The sequence below is a fragment of the Pelodiscus sinensis genome, chromosome 1 (genome assembly GCF_052426305.1).
Source record: "Pelodiscus sinensis isolate ZL-2025 chromosome 1, ASM5242630v1, whole genome shotgun sequence".
NCBI lineage: Eukaryota > Metazoa > Chordata > Testudines > Trionychidae > Pelodiscus > Pelodiscus sinensis.
Window position 1 is genome coordinate 303,788,717 of NC_143052.1, and position 16,369 is coordinate 303,805,085.

At 46.5% G+C, this 16,369-nt stretch overlaps 1 protein-coding gene across 1 annotated transcript; it reads right to left on the reverse strand.

Annotated features, from left to right (window-relative positions):
• Nucleotides 1-2,765: 2,765 nt before the first annotated feature.
• LOC149525785 (protein maestro-like) lies at nucleotides 2,766-6,347 on the reverse strand. The gene is made up of 4 exons (XM_089776384.1): nucleotides 6,203-6,347; nucleotides 5,024-5,206; nucleotides 3,992-4,147; nucleotides 2,766-2,959 (listed from the first exon to the last, which is right to left on the reverse strand). The coding sequence occupies exons 1-4, from the start codon at nucleotides 6,344-6,346 to the stop codon at nucleotides 2,810-2,812; spliced, it is 633 nt and encodes a 210-aa protein (XP_089632510.1). The 5' UTR covers nucleotide 6,347; the 3' UTR covers nucleotides 2,766-2,809.
• Nucleotides 6,348-16,369: the final 10,022 nt, after the last annotated feature.

Below are 16,369 nucleotides of genomic sequence, written 5' to 3' on the forward strand. Positions count from 1 at the left end.
AGCAGGCACTGTGTGGCGGTGGGCTGCCTACCTCCCAGTGATGAAGCACCAGTCAGGAACAGTGAACAACACTGAGCTTAGGTCTATAGTTTGAGTCCACACTAACTCTGACTACTAAAAATAGAGTGCAGGTAAGATGACAGAAGCAGTCGGAGGAGCTAGCCACCTTGAGAACAGACTTTTGGGTTTGGATGGGATCATCCTTGGAATAGTTAACCCCTCCTGCTACTCCTGCCACAGCTACTCTATTTTTAGCACACTAGTTTGATCGGAGAATAAACATACCCTACGTGACAGTGTGCCAGCCTCTGCTACTAAATGACTGCGCCATCTCAAAGCATTCAATTGCAAATTACAAATTCCTCCTAACACCACACTGAAGAAGTAGGAGAACATTAACATCTCCATTTATGCATGAGAAGTCACAGCACGGAGAGATTAATAGTAGCTCAGTGCTGCACACAGGGACTTTTTCTGTCTACCTCAAAGGGAATACCAAAAGGGACACGGCACACTTTCTCTCACCAGCTAACTTGGCTGCAGCTGCCCGGATCTCTTCCCAGCTGCTGCGGAAGTATCTGATGGTGCTTTTGTAAAAGTTCTCCAGTAGCTCAGCCTTCTCTTTGGCCTAGAGAAAATCAGGGACACATGAGCTCTCTCTGGCTAGAAATGCCCTTTGACTGCCAACACATGCCTTTACAAACCACAAGTAAACAGTCTGTGTTCCTCTTGCCACTGCTGTCAGTTATTGGATTCACTCAGACTTTTTTTTTTAATTTAAACAAGTAAATAGAAGAAAGGACAGGAGGCTGTGTAGAAGTGGGGAAAGTGGGAATCTATGGCAGATTTACATTCCTCTCACCCTCAGTCCTGTATCCCACTCTAATAGGGTACGTCTACACTACAACGTTAATTCGAACTAACTTAGTTCGAATTACTTAATTCGAACTAAGCTAATTCAAACTAACGGATCTAGACTAAAAAACTAGTTCGAATTAGCATTTTACTAATTCGAACTAGCATGTCCACATTAAGTGGACCCTGAACCGGGCTTAAGGATGGCCGGAAGCAGTGCCGGCAGGGCATCAGAGGAGGACTTAGAGCGTGGAGATGCTCTCTCAGGCTAGCCGAGGGCTGTGTTTAAAGGGTCCCAACCCCCACCCCGGACAGACAGTTCTCAGGGGTGCCCCGCTTGCAAAGCAGTCTTGGCTTGGAGTGCCCGGAGTACCCACACTGGGCACATCACAGCACTTGGCCATCAGACCGGCTGCACTTGCCGCAGCCTGCCATCTGGGGAGATGGGGCAATTGGGGGGCTGCAGGAGAGCTTCCACCCCAAAAGCCCGCAGAGCCAGCCCAGTCCTCCCCATCGGGGGCGCGTACCCCATTCCTCCCTCAACTCCTTCCCCTTACCCTTCCCTAGCCCCTCTTCTTGATGTACAAAATAAAGGACAATTGTGTTCAAAAATGGAATCTGTCTTTATTGAACAAAACTGGGGGAGACTGGGAAAAGCGGGTGGGAGAGGGGAGGGCAACTAAAATGATCAGGGGTTGGGAACAGGTCTCATATGAAGAGAGGCTAAAGAGACTGGGACTGTTCAGCTTAGAAAAGAGGAGACGGAGGGGGGACAGGATAGAGGTCTCTAAAAGCAGGAGTTGGGTGGAGAGGGTGCATACAGAAAAGTTCTTCATTAGTTCCCATAAAGAAGGACTAGAGGACACCAAAGGAAAGGAATGGGTAACAGGCTTCAAACTAGTAACAGAAAGTTGCTCTTCACAAAGCACAGAGTCAACCTGTGGAACTCCTTGCTGCAGGAGGCTGTGAAGGCTACAACTAGAACAGAGTTTAAAGGGAAGTGAGATCAAGCCATGGAGGTTGGGTCCATGGAGTGGTATTAGCCAGGGGGTAGGAGAGGTGTCCCTGCCCAAAGTTTGTGGAAGGCTGGAGAGGGATGGCACGAGACAAATGGCTTGGTCACTGTCTTCGGTCCATCCCCTCCAGGGTCCCTAGGGTTGGCCGCTGTCGGCAGACAGGCTACGGGATAGATGAACCTTTGGTCTGACCCAGGATGGCCATTGTATGCTCAGGGCTCAGGGTCGTGGGGTCTCAGTGGACCACCTTGATTTTCATGCACTCCTGCTCCTGGGTGGCCAGGCTGGCAGCTCTCCTGCCCTAGCCGGCCACCTTCCTGTGCCTAGTGCGGAGATGGTGGACGAGGTCCACGATGTCCGCACTAGCCCAGGAGGGAGCCCGCCTTTTGCGGTCCCGGGCAAGCTCCCAGGACCCGCCAGCCTGGTCCCGGGAAGAGGGGGAGGGCTGGGGGGCATCGGGTGGGTGGCTCGATCCGCACCAGGTGCAGGGTCTGCTGGCTGGGTGCTGGCAGGCTTGCACCTGGCACGGGCACCGTAGCCATCCCGTGCCCCTTTAAAGGGTCCGGGGCCGGGAGGGGGGCATAGAGTTTCCCTGGTGTTGGCCGGAGTGGCCACCAGGGAAACCTGGGGAGGGCTAGCCTCCCACTAGTTCGCATTAAGGGGCTACACAGCCCTTAATTCGAACTAGTAAGTTTGAACTAGGCTTAATCCTCGTGGAATGAGGATTACCTAGTTCGAACTAAGCGCTCCGCTAGTTCGAATTAAATTCAAACTAACGGAGCGCTAGTGTAGCGCCTATGAAAGTTAGTTCGAACTAACGTCCGTTAGTTCAAACTAACTTTGTAGCGTAGACATACCCATAGATACTTACATTGCCCATCACACATTCCCCCTGCTTCTACATCACAAGCCTATGCTGTCAATAATCTCATATAATTCTATAGGTCACTCACAAGGTGTCTGCAGATATCCATCTGGAGCTCCTCAGGGTTCAGCTCGGTTCTCCAACTAAGATGCTCATTAAGTATAGTTTGGAGCCTCTTCAGTCCCAAAAATGGGGCACAGAGATGAAATGTAGCTCTGCACTCCTGAAAAAGAGGGTTGCACCAGTGAATTGTTCCATAACACGTATTGTGCTCATTCAAATGGAACTCATGTCCTTGACTGCTCATCTACCCCAAGAATAAAAGGGATTCCCCTGAAGTAATAGACAGAAAATATGCCAGCATGACTTTAATAGGGGGAAAGGGATTCTACTTCTGGAGTATTGCATCCAATTCTGGGCACCCCATTACTTAAAAAATGTTGATACATTGGAGAAAGTCCAACGGAGGGCAACAAAAATGATTAGGAGGCTGGAACACATGATTTACAAGGAGAGGCTGAGGGATTTGGGATTATTTAGTCTTCAGAAGAGAAGAGTGAGGGGAGCTTTGATAGAAGGCTTTAACTACCTGAAGGGGGATTTCAAAGAGGATGGAGAGAGGCTGTTCTCAGTGGTACTAGATGACTGAATGAGGAGCAATGGTCTCAAGTTACAGTGGGGGAGGTCTAGGTTGGATATTCGGAAAAACTATTTTACTAGGAAGGTGGTGAAGCACTGGAATGGGTTACCTAGGGAGGCAACGGAACCTCTAAATCTAGAGTTTTCAAGTCCTAGCTTGACAAAGCCCTGGCTGGGATTGTTTAGTTGTGGCTGGTCCTGTTTTGGGCAGGAGGTTGGACTCAGTGACCTCCTGAGGTCTCCTCCAAACCTATGGTTCTATGATTTTATAATACTGAAAACTGGAGATAGCAGCAATGTTTTTTCAGAACAGATGTAGCTATGAAAGCTGCTTCACTAGGCATAGCTGTGATCTTTCCTCTGTTGTGGGGAGGCAGGAACGTGGGGTGCAGAGATAGGCAGGAATGAACTCTTGGGATCAGACCCATGACCTATCCTGAACTCCAGTGAGACAACCCTGGCTGCTAAGGACCAGCCTGTCTGGGATTGACTCAAAAGGAGGGCAATGAACTGAGGGAAGAATTTAGGTCTCCACTGCAGGAAGGAATAGCAGAGCTCCCCTGGCAACAGGAGGAAGATTCTTTTTGCTTAGTATTTAAGTCACTGTCATTCTTACCATTGAAACTTCAGGGCTTGGATCTTGCAGGTGCAGCAGAAGCGTGACCCAGCTCTGTCTAACCTGCTTGGCAAAATAGTCCTTCCATTTTCTCTTTGCAGAGCCGGCCAGGATACCAAACAGGACAAAGGCCAATGCACGAAGAGTGTTGTCCTTCTATAGCCAAGAAAGCCACACAGGTTGGTAACGAAGAGATAACCACATCATGTATCTAGCACAGCTGTCTCTTCTACATTAGAGTAGAGTGATTCCAACTACAGAAGTTTAGAAGAACTGGAATTAATCAAGTTTGGGCCAAATGTGTTGATTCTTCAAAATACTTTGAAGACAGTTCAATTTTGACAAAATTCTTCCAGAAGCCAAGTAGGGGTACTTGGTCAGCTTCTTGGTGACCCATCTAGCAGGCTAACTGAGATCTTGGGCTTCCTGGCCCTCACCTTCAGAACAGCCTGTTTGGCAGGCTGACAAGGAGCCAGGAAATGTGTACCTCTAATTCCCAGTGCTTCCAGGTTCCCTGTCTCCAGCATAGTCTGCCAGTAGACTGCCCTCAGGCAAGGCTCCCAGTAGAGCTGGGTTGAGAATAGTATTACTGTTTCACAAAGAGATTTGAAATTTGGGCTGGGGGGTGTGTCCCCCAAATAGGAACAAAACCAAAATTTGAAATCTCAAACTTCTCTGCAAAATGGAATAATTTCAACCAGGTGACATAAAAATCGTATGGAGCAGGCCCAAAACAGTCCATTACACCCTGTATGCCCATTTTCCTTGTTATGCAGCTACCTAATCTAGTATTCATACTTCCTTTGCCATTCTCATTGGAAATAAAGATGAACAGAAGGGTGAGACTGAAGGAGCAGGGATGGCATCCTCATTTTCTTAATTCTCTGCTCCGCCATAAAACACATCTCTTCCCTAAGGCCTAAAATCACTTCATTCTGACATGAACAATGCCCAGTGAGGACACATCATGCATTGTAAATGGAGCCTCATCAATGTCAGCTGAACTGGGGTTGAAGGCTTCTGTTCACGTACATTATCGAAGTACTTCCGGATCTGTATGGTGAGGTCTCTGAAGGAAGAACCTATGTCCTTCCCTTTCAGCTCCTTCAGGACTTTGGCCAGTGCCTTCATGCATTCGATAATGATTTCAAAACTGAAAGTCTCTTCTAAAGTCCTGATCAGTGTCTCCAGAAGAAACTTCTTGTACTTTTTCACCTGTTCAGACATATGACATTAAAAAACACTTTCCACTAACCACATTTCTAATATGTTTTTTTAGCAATTATGAAGCAGTGGGAATTTCATCTGCCCCTTAGTGACCTATAGCTATATTTTACATCAGGTACTAGCTACAATAAGCCAAACTCTGTGCCATATTACACCTATGTAATCCTATTAGATTTCTAATTACTTAGATTTGAAGGCCAAAAGGGACCATTGTGACCTCCTTCACAACACAGAACCTCCCCAAAATAATGTCTGTTTGACTAGAGCACCTCTTTTAGAAAAACAGCCCATCTTGTTTTTAAAGTTGCTACTGATAGAGAACCCACCACAACCCTTGGTAAATGGTTCCAATGATTAAAATTACCATTAAAATGTATGCCTTACTATCAGTCTGAATTAGTTTAGCTTCATTCCTCCCCCCCCCCCCCATTGAATCTAAAGGCACATTTTCTAGCCCTTTGAAAATTCTTGTGACTCTTCTCCAATTTATCAGCATCCTTCTTGAATTGCAGGCATGATCTTGACATAGTATTCTAACAGTTCTCACACCAGTGCCATAAGCAGAGGTAAAATAACTTCTTTATTCTTATTCAGAATCCCTCTGTCTATGCCTCCGAGGATCACCTCAGCTCTTTTGGTCACAGCTTTGTACTGGGCGCTTACGTTCAGCTGATTATCTATCATGATTTGAGTTTTTTAGTGTCTCTGTTTCCTGGAATAGAATCTCTCATCTTGGAAGTATGGCCTACACTCTTCATTCCTAGGAGTATACACTTACATATGATCATATTAAGTACATATTGTTTCCTTATGCCCAGCTTACCAAGGGAACCAACCTGCTGTGTATTGACTGCAAAGAGGTTACAGGGGTATGAGAGAGCAGAAGTTGGCCTAGTGCATTGTGCATGGCCTCTGTAAATCCTGAGCAATTGTTTCCTTTAGTTTCTCTAGTTATGCTGCATTGTATTCAGTATTCTATCTTACCTTCTCAGGTGCCCCATAGACTACATTTCCCAGGCCTCTTACAGCCATTCGACGGACAATCCAGTAGTTGTCCTCTAACCTTTCTTCTAAGATGTGTAAGACAGACTTAAGCAACTTCTTCTCCCTGAGTATGGGATCAGTCATTAGCTGAAATAAAATCAACATGTCCATTAGCTCTAATATGTTCATTAAGATAGCGAATATAATTTGAGGAGACACGCAATACACTGTAATTTATTATTCTATATGAATGAGTACTGTGTTAAAAACATGGATTTTTCCTTTTAGGCACTATAATGGGTGATTGCTCATCCCTTGAGAGCCTCTCAGTGACTGCATTTGATACCACAGTCCTTTTCTCGCCCAGGTGCATCCTGCCAGTCGATCTTAGTGAGTCTTCCATGGCTCAGCCCTCTGGCCAAGTCCCAAAGTCCAAACAAATGCCTTTTAGGTCCTGTTGCCCTCACTAGGGTCTTCAGCCCCAACTCTGGACCCTTTATATTCTGTTCTTTGTTCAACCTCTCCATAAGCCCTGTCCCCTTCATCGGGTTTATGCCACTGGGGAACCTGGGCCTGCCCACTACTCTTGGTTCCAACCTAGAAATAGCAGCGAGTCATTGCTTCATTTCAGTTCATTGCTACTTTTTCCTTGGGTTCTTCCTATGGGGCCACTTTCAGTTTCTCCCTCAAATTATATGTTTAAGGCTCGTAAGGACTCTCTCTCTGCAAATTCAGCTTCAGAAAATGCTGCCTGAAATAAACCCCTGTGAATTGGTTTGGCCAGAGAATAGCATCCTTTCTTGGCCCTCCACTTCCTGAAAGAAACTGACCTAATAAAGCCCTGTAGCTCCATATATCTGAGCCAGCTGGGCTCTGATTGGCAGCTTTCATGAGGCCTCTCTAGGCAGACCTTGAAAACCCACGTTTGTGACTCCTTTCCTAGGTGGGGTGTAGAAAGATTTTGGGGCACAAACAGATTCCTAGAACCACCAGATGAGCCTCTAAAATAGCGACTTAGCGTAAATGTGAAATATGACACAGACGTTATAGCAAGGCTGTGGAGAGGGAGGATGCTCCAGTAGTTAGCAGCCTAGGACTTAGGAGGTTCCAGTTCAATTTCCTGCACCCTCAAAGACTTCCTAGATGATGTTGGGCAAGTCACTTAGGCCTTCTGTGCATCAGTTTCCTCTTTGCAAAATGGGACTAATAGTGTTTCCCTGCCTCACAGGGGTATTGTAGGGATACATACTTTTAAAGAGTTTTGAGGCACTCAGATACTACATTATCATTTTGAAGTACTCAGATAATACAAGTTTCTAAAAGGATGTTTTAAGGAAGATGGAGAAAAATTGTTCTCCTTGGCCTCTAAGGATAGGATAAGAAGCAATGAGCTTAAATTACATCAAGGGAGGTTTAGGTTGGACAGCAGGAAAAACGTCCTGCCTGTCAGGGTGGTTAAACCCTGCAATAAATTGCCTCAGGAGGTTGTGGAATCTGCATCACTAGAAATATTTAAGAGCAGGTTAGACAAACACCTGTCAGGGATGATCTAGACTGTGCTTGGTCCTGCCGTGATGGCTGGGGATTGGACTCGAAGACCTCTCAAGATCCCTTCCAGTTCGAATGTTCTATGAATCTATTATTCTACATTAATGAGAATCTAAGATAGATGTTAATGTATTTGTATGTTGCTTATTTTATAGTATTAGGACACTAGATTCATTTAGAAGATTTGCTGAGCTAGACCAAAATCAGGAGCTGTTGGTTAGTATTAGCCCTAGGAATTGTCAGAAAAGGTCTAGTAACTCAAATTCTATGGCTACATCTACATTGGCATGATTTTGCGCAAAAGCAGCTGCCTGTCTACACTGGCGGGGAGTTCTTGCGCAAGAACACTGACATTCTAATGTCTAAAATCAGTGCTTCTTGCGCAAAAACTATGATGCTCCCGCTCAGGAAAAAGCCCTCCTGTGCAACTGTTCTTGCGCAAGAGGCCAGTGTAGACAGGCCACATTAATTTCTTGTGCAAGAAAGCCCAATGGCTAAAATGGCCATCGGAGCTTTCTTGCGCAAGAGAGCGTCTACACTGGCACGGATGATTTTGCACAAAAGCGCCTCTTAGCGCAACAGCACATGCCAGTGTAGACGCTCTCTTGCGCAAATATTCTAACGCAAAAACTCTCACGTTAAAAGTATGGGTATGTCTACACTACAAAGTTAATTCGAACTAACAGCCGTTAGTTCGAATTAACTTTAATAGCGGCTATACATACAAACTGCTAGTTCGAATTTCAATCGAACTAGCGGAGCGCTTAATTCGAACTAGGTAAACCTCATTCTACGAGGAGTAACGCCTCGTTCGAATTAAGTAGTTCAAATTAAGGGCTGTGTAGCCACTTAATTCGAACTAGTTGGAGGCTAACCCTAATCAGGTTGCCCTGATGGCCACTCTGGGCCAAACCAGGGAAACTTTTCTGCCCCTCTCCCAGCCCCAGAGCCCTTAAAGGGGCACGGTTTGGCTACAGTGCCTGTGCCAGTTGCAAGCCTGCCAGCACCCAGCCAGCAGACCCTGCACCTGGCATGGCATGAGCCAGCCACCCGCTGCCACCCAGCCCTCCGCCTCTTCCCAGGACCAGGTTGGCGGCTCCTAGGAGCCTGCCCAGGGCCACAAGAGGCAGGCGCCCGCGTGGTCTAGTGCGGAGATCGTGGACATTATCGAGGTTTGGGGGGGAGGCCTCCAGCGTCCACGACCTCCACACTAGGCACAGGAATGCAGCCGTCTAGGGCAGGATAGCTGCCAGCCTGGCCACCAAAGGCCACATCCAAATCCAGGAGCAGGTTTGCATGAAAATCAAGTTGTTCCAGTGAGACCCCCGACCCTGAGCCCTGCGCTTAGAACATAAGAACATAAGAATGGCCGTACTGAGTCAGACCAAAGGTCCATCTAGTCCAGTAGCCTGTCTGCCGACAGCGGCCAACATCAGGTACCCCAGAGGGGATGGACCGAAGACAATGACCAAGCGATTTGTCTCGTGCCATCCATCTTCAGCCTTCCACAAACAGAGGCCAGGGACACCATTCCTACCCCCTGGCTAATAGCACTCCACGGACCCAACCTCCATGAATTTATCTAACTTCTCTTTAAACTCTGTTATAGTTCTAGGCTTCACAGCCTCCTGTGGCAAGGAGTTCCACAGGTTGACTATAAGAAGAACTTTGTGTGAAGAAGAACTTTCTTTTATTAGTTTTAAACCTGATGTCCATTCATTTCATTTGGTGTCCTCTAGTCCTTATATTATGGGAACTAATGAAGAACTTTTCTTTATGCACCCTCTCCACACCACTCATGATTTTATAGACCTCTATCATATCCCCCCTCAGTCTCCTCTTTTCTAAGCTGAAAAGTCCCAGTCTCTTTAGCCTCTCTTCATATGGGACCTGTTCCAAACCCCTAATCATTGTACTTGCCCTTTTCTGAACCCTTTCCAAGGCCATATCTTTTTTGAGGTGAGAAGACCACATCTGTACACAGTTCTGAAGATATGGCGTACCATAGTTTTATACTTCCCCTCCTCCTTCTTCCCCTGGCTTCCCCCTTCCAGCTCCCTCCTCCCAGGTTTCCACCTCCCCTCTCCCACCCTCTTTCTTCCCCTCTCCCACCTCCTTTTCCCAGTCCCCCAGAGGTTAACTCACCCCCCCCCCCCGCCCCCAGTTTTGTTAAATAAAGAGAGTTTCTATTTTTGAACACGTGTCCTTTATTTTTTACATCAGGAAGAGGGGGCTCGGGAAGGGTAAGTGGAAGGAGGTGAGGGAGGAATGGGGCACGAGCCCCCGATGGGGAGGACTGGGATGGCTCTGCGGGCTCCTCGGGGTGGAAGCTTTCCTGTAGGGCCTCCTGGACCCTGACAGCCCCCTGATTGACCTCCCCCAGATGGCAGCCTGCGGCAAGTGCAGCCGGGCTGATGGTCGAGTGCTGTAATGTGCCGAGTGTGGGCATTCAGGGCACTCCAAGACAGGACTGCTTTGCTGTCCCCATCGAGTTAGACAAGCAAGCGGGGAATCCTGAGAACTGTCTGTCCGGGGTGGGGGTCGGGTCCTTTTAAGCACAGCCCTCGGCTAGCCTGAGGAAGCAGCTCCACACCTTAAGTCCTAACCTGATGCCCTGACGGCACTGGTTCTGGCCAGCCTTAACTTCGGTTCAGGGTCCACTCAATGTGGACATGCTATTTCGAATTAGCAAAATGCTAATTCGAATTAGTTTTTAGGTCTAGATGCACTCATTTGAATTAGCTTATTTCGAATTAACTAATTCGAATTAAGTTAAATTGAATTAGTGCTGTAGGTTAGACATACCTTATTTGCGCAAAATCTTGCCAATGTAGACGTAGCCTATCTATATCTTTCTCACTCTCTCTTAACCAGCAACTAGAATAGGCAGCTAGGCCAGGCTAGTATAGACCCCAAAAATAACAAAGAGAAAATGATTAAGAAAGGTGTAATGAAGTTCCTTGTGAGATTTCCTTACAAAGGACACATTCTACTATCTAAAATGAATTCCTATGAAGTGAACTGTACAACTCCTCAGAGAAAGGTAAACAACAGATAACAGCCTAATGGTGGAACTGCTCATACCTGAGCAAAGAAAGCTGTGCTGGTGCCTCGCTGATTTTCTGATGGGGAATTTACCCAGGGGAGGAGGCTCTGTATGATCTCCACTGTTATTAGTCCAGATCTTTGCAGAACACTGGAAGACAAAAGGAACCACTTATGGGGCAGACTGTGCACTTCAAAAGCTTAGCTGCTATGACCATACAACTCTAAAAGCTACGCATGGAAGCTCTGTGTTTCTCACCCAGGACACCCCACACAAAGCTATACCTGAAAGTTCCCTGTCAGTCACTCTATTTGTTGCCGATCCCTGAGGATGAAATGCTGTCTCCTAGATCTCTTACCTCACCAGCAAACACACCCCCTCGTGGTGAGTCTGCGGATTTTCAAGAAGCATCCAAGTTCTCTGCTTCCAGAGTGTTCTTATCAGCTTCTCATTCACAGCCTTGAAAAGCACAGCCTCTAATGCTTCAATAGAAAGCCTGGGGGAAAAGAGGCACAGAACTGTAGTAACCAATAGAAAGGCACAGCCTAAGCAGTCAGGAAACCCCAGTTACTTGTCAGGTCTGTTGTTCATTGACAGTTCATCCATTGACAGTATCCTGGGGACCACTGTTTTTGGAAGGACTTAATTCCAGGAGGTATTTCAGTCTCATACATCTCATATTACTAGTGTTGCTATGGACAACATTTTGCAGTCACTTTCTCCTATCTGCAAGGCGTATGGGCACTAGCACAGTACAGTAATATGGAAAAAATTCACAATCAGACCCCAAAAGCTGGGACACAGAGAGATTAGTGATCACTAATGGATATTTTGGGGCCCTATCTCCAGCGAGATGTGACAGGGTGCTGAGAGCTTGTACTTGGGGTCAGCACTCTGGTAACTACTAGTACTAATTAGCTTCCCCAGCGAAAGCCTAATTGGATAGAAATGTACCTGATTGCCTGGCTAGAGTGGGGCTATAGAATCAACAAACCTATTATCCCATTAATAAGGAATCTGCCTAAAGGGACACACAGAGGAGTGTTTGAGGGAAACAGAGAGCAAAAGAGACAAATGCTAGGAGAGCCTTTCAAAGGGAGTTCTCTGAATGGAAACACTTTCCCTCCATCTGGAGGAGGGACTAGAAAGCTGAGATATAATGTAACGGTGCTATGCATGGACAGGCGGATTAAAACACTGCACATAGTCTACACATCGGTATGTACAGACAAGAAAGTCTCAACACGGGCAACGACTCCTCCGAAGTTTGGAGAGTTTTATGACAGGAAATGGAAACCAGCCACAGAAGGTAGCGTTCTGCAAAGTGGGGCCTGAAAATAACCCTGATGTAGTTTTGGCTACCCTTAAAAGAGCAGCAGGTGGACCTGCGAGACACAGAGCAATGTGTGCCCTTCAACTGACACCACACAGCAGTGCGGATGGGAGGAGCTGCTGGTGCAGGACACTGGTTCCCAGGCATGACAGGGCCATGCGCCTCTCTGTTGGTCACAATGGCTCTTGGGAGCAGAGCCCTGTGGATGTGCAGAACCCAATGTCTATCTGCAGATCTCCGTGTCCAGGGGTAGATGTTTGTATTCGCGCAGGGCTCTAACCATTTTTTGCCTGTATTCTAACTCATTATCACTGACATCTCTGTTCTTTGATAATATACCAGTTCTTGTTTTCCCTATAAATACATCTAAGTGTTGTATGTTTTCCAGAGCTGAGTTCTAAAGTATAAGTGTAAGCAGGGCAGTGTGTGCTGAGCTTGTGTTTCTCTGTTTGGTTTAGTTTGGTGTTTGTTTGTTTGTTTGTTTGTTTGTTTGTTTGTTTGTTTGTTTGAAGGAGCTTCTAAAAGGTTTGAAATCTAGAAGCCTATGTTAATTGGCTGAGCCTCAGTGGGGGGAGGGGCTACCAGAGCTATATAAGCCTGTGAGTCCGCGAACAGGGAGCTTGGAGAGGGACTTTGGAGTGGGAGTTTAGAGGGCACTAGTGACTTCTGATCTTCTTTAAACCTAACTTTTATAATAATCTATATTCCAGAGATTTAATAAGCCCAGTTTTTACTTAAATTTATTCATAAAAAAATGGAGACAGAAGCCCAGCAGCAGAGTGGGGGCTATCCTGTTTATTACGTCGAGTGTAACATGTATGATTACCTGCCCTGTGGGCGAGTGGCGTATGTGTGCACCTGTTGCAAGGAGCTCCTGGCCCTCAGAGACCGAGTTCGGGCTTTGGAGGCCAGGGTGGCTGAACTGGAGGAGCTAACAGAGGTAGAGAGCTATGTTGATGAGACTTTCCAGGACACTGTAGTACTGTCCCACCTCCAGTCTGAGAGTCCCAGTGCTCTTAAGGAGGATGAAAGTCTCAAGGGAACAGAGAATTCAATGGGAGCAGAGGGAAACCATCCCGTAGTTGGGACCCTCCTTCCCGAGGATGTTGCGGTATCCTCTCGCACCAACGATACCTCTGAGGGGGAGGGAATGCCAGATGTTAGGAAGAGGCAGGTGTTAGTAGTGGGTGATTCGATCGTTAGAAACATAGATAGTTGGGTTTGTGATGACCAGGAGAACTGTATGGTCACTTGACTGCCTGGTGCAAAGGTTGCGGATCTCTCGAGGTATCTAGATAGACTTATGTCTAGTGCTGGGGAGGAGCCGGTGGTCGTGGTACATGTAGGTATCAATGACATAGGGAAGGGTAGGAGAGATGTCTTGGAGGCCAAATTTAGGTTGCTAGGAAAGAGACTGAAATCCAGGACCTCTATGGTGGCATTCTTGGAAATGCTTCCAGTTCCACGCGCAGGACCAGGTAGGCAGGCAAAGCTTCAGAGTCTCAATGCGTGGATGAGAAGAGGGGTTTGGATTTATCAGGAACTGGGGACACTTTTGGGAGAGGGGGAGCCTATACAGGAAGGATGGGCTCCACCTAAACCAGGGTGGAACCAGACTACTGGCACTAAACATTAAAAGGCCGTAGAGCAGTTTTTAAACTAAGAGATGGGGGAACGCTGATTGGTGCGGAGATGCACGTACATCGCAGGGAGACTTCTCTTAGAGGAGAATCCGTTGATAGAGATTCTCTAAGCTGTAGTCAGAAAGAGAGGACAAAGAGACTGAGGCCTGAGGAGGCCTAGATAGTAGTGTTTGTATTGCCAGAGGTTGGTGGTTTCAGGGAACTGACCTATAGCAAGCACAAACAAGACTTTCTCATATTAAAAGCAGGTGATGGTAAGGTGCCTCATAACCCTGAGAACTCCTGGGGAGTGTCACACAAATGGACTGGGATTCTCTTTGTTTTGCTCCCTTTCTTCTAATTACCTGCAAGGGTTGCCCTCACATAGTTGTTGTCCTTTTCTGAATAACCTCCTTCGGCTGCTCATCCTGGGCAAAGGCATCTTTTGTCCTAGGGTTTGGCTGATCTGCTGCAGGAGAACAGTAAACAACTCCGGGAACAGCTCCTGCACAGTTTTGCTCAGCTGCAATGCTGACACCACTTCAAAGATGGCACATGTTGCCTGAAAGGAGAGCATGGTAAAAGAAGAGGTCTCTTCCTAACACTATCACACTCTCTCCCCTTCTGATACCTGCTGGACTAAATTCTCACTCCTGTCACTAACTTGATGAATGACCGAGAGCAATTCACTCCATGTGTGCCTTAGCGTCCCATAGCTGTAAAAATGTGTACGACCTATCAAAGCATGTTGTGAGTTGTACAAAACATCTGCAAAGCACTGTAAGAAATCTGATTCAAAGACTTTCTAATTGCCAGATAGTATTAAGTGAATCAGCCACATACTCTAAATCTGCCATCTGTTGTTCCACAGAAAGCACAGCTGGAATCCAGGAAACAGTACTTCAGAAAAGAAGTGCCCATATGACAATATTATACCACTCATCTAGCTTTCCATCAGCATGTTTGTCACAAGGCAGAGAAATACATGTCTGTCGTCTAACTTACTGTGAGAGGTACAGCAGCTGCTAAATGCAGGTCAGTTTTTGTCTCTGAGGTCATCCTTCCTTCTTGGCTTGTTGGAGTCTTTATTTTTTCTATTAGGACCTTTAGGACTTGAGGGGCGAGCAAGGGATCTGTCCCCAGAGATCTCCACAGCTCAGTGGTGTCACTGCAATTTAACATAAGTTATATGTGACCCCCTGGAGACTTTTGTGGCTCTGACTATATGCATCATATTCAAGTAAAGAACACATTTTCTCCTTGACTATGATCAGGGCTCACCAACCGCGCTGTCCGGCGAACTGTGCATGCACAGATCGTTCTGCGCATGCACAGGTCGCCCGAACCCGGCTCTTCCAGGTTACAATCTACACGCCATGGGTGAGTAGATTGTATTATTTGTCAAGCCCTGCCTATGATGAGCAAGTTCAGAGTGCTGTCCTCCTTATATGGTCCTCATGTTTTACATATTGAGTTTCTAGTTACAGAACTAAGTTAAGTATCCCGAAATAGCTACCCCACATTTACACAAGCAGCCCGTTATTTTTCAAAATAATGGGCACACTATTTTGCCATCCCAAGAAACTTTGTTGCATGAGGGATAAGGGATGGCTTGAAATAGCGCATTATTTCGACATTTGGTGCTGTGTAGAAGCACCACATTACAAAATAGGCTATGCAAAATATGATACGCAATTTGCAAATTGTGCATCTTATTTCAAGTTTAGGGTGCTGTATAGACACAACCCTAGTCTTACTGCACCATAACCATTAATGCTAGACTTCAGAAGGAAAGGACACAGAGCTCTAATCACAGTTCCTGTTTTCCTACTTCTCAGTAGATATGGAATCATGAGCATATGATGCCCAAAGATCTGGGGCCTGGGAGACAAGTTGAAGAAAGAAAAATGATCTTCCTACTAACTGGATGTACAACTACGAGAACAAATATTTGTGGCTAGCCCATGACCTCTTCACAAATGGCATTCCCTGGCCTCTATTTGCCAGAATGGGCATGTTCTGTTCACTCCCTATGGGGCACCTGGCATTGGCCACTGTCTGAAGACAGGATCCTGGGCTAGATGGACATTTGGTCTGACCCACTACAGCCGTTCTTATGTTCTTAGATTCCAGCACTGATGACTGATAATTCAGCTAGGGATGTTTGAATGAAATGATAGATATGCTTACCGCCCTGTCTTTAAGTACCAAGAATGACAACTCCATTCCAGCAGCCATACCCTTGCTGATACCAAAAGCCTGGTACCCTATCCTGGCTAATCACCCAGGAATTTGGATTTGAAGCTTTCATGCTACCAGAAAACGAACAGTCACTGGCAATTTCCAGGGTGATGTTAGTTCAGGGGTCTGGAGAGGCAAAAATCCACTCCAGTGATGCCAGTAAAGGGAAGTCTTTAGGATGCCAAAGCAACTATTAATTAATGGAAACAGAATGACACTTAATTTCTCCCTGCACCCACCTTGACATGGTCTTGGACCTTTCTGCAGAAAGACCCAAGCTATTAACCTTTAGGAATGATCTCAAACTGTCTGTGGCTTAAATGAAGCCTTACATCTTCCAGTGAAGCCGTGGGATCCATGGTTACCAAAATGAACAC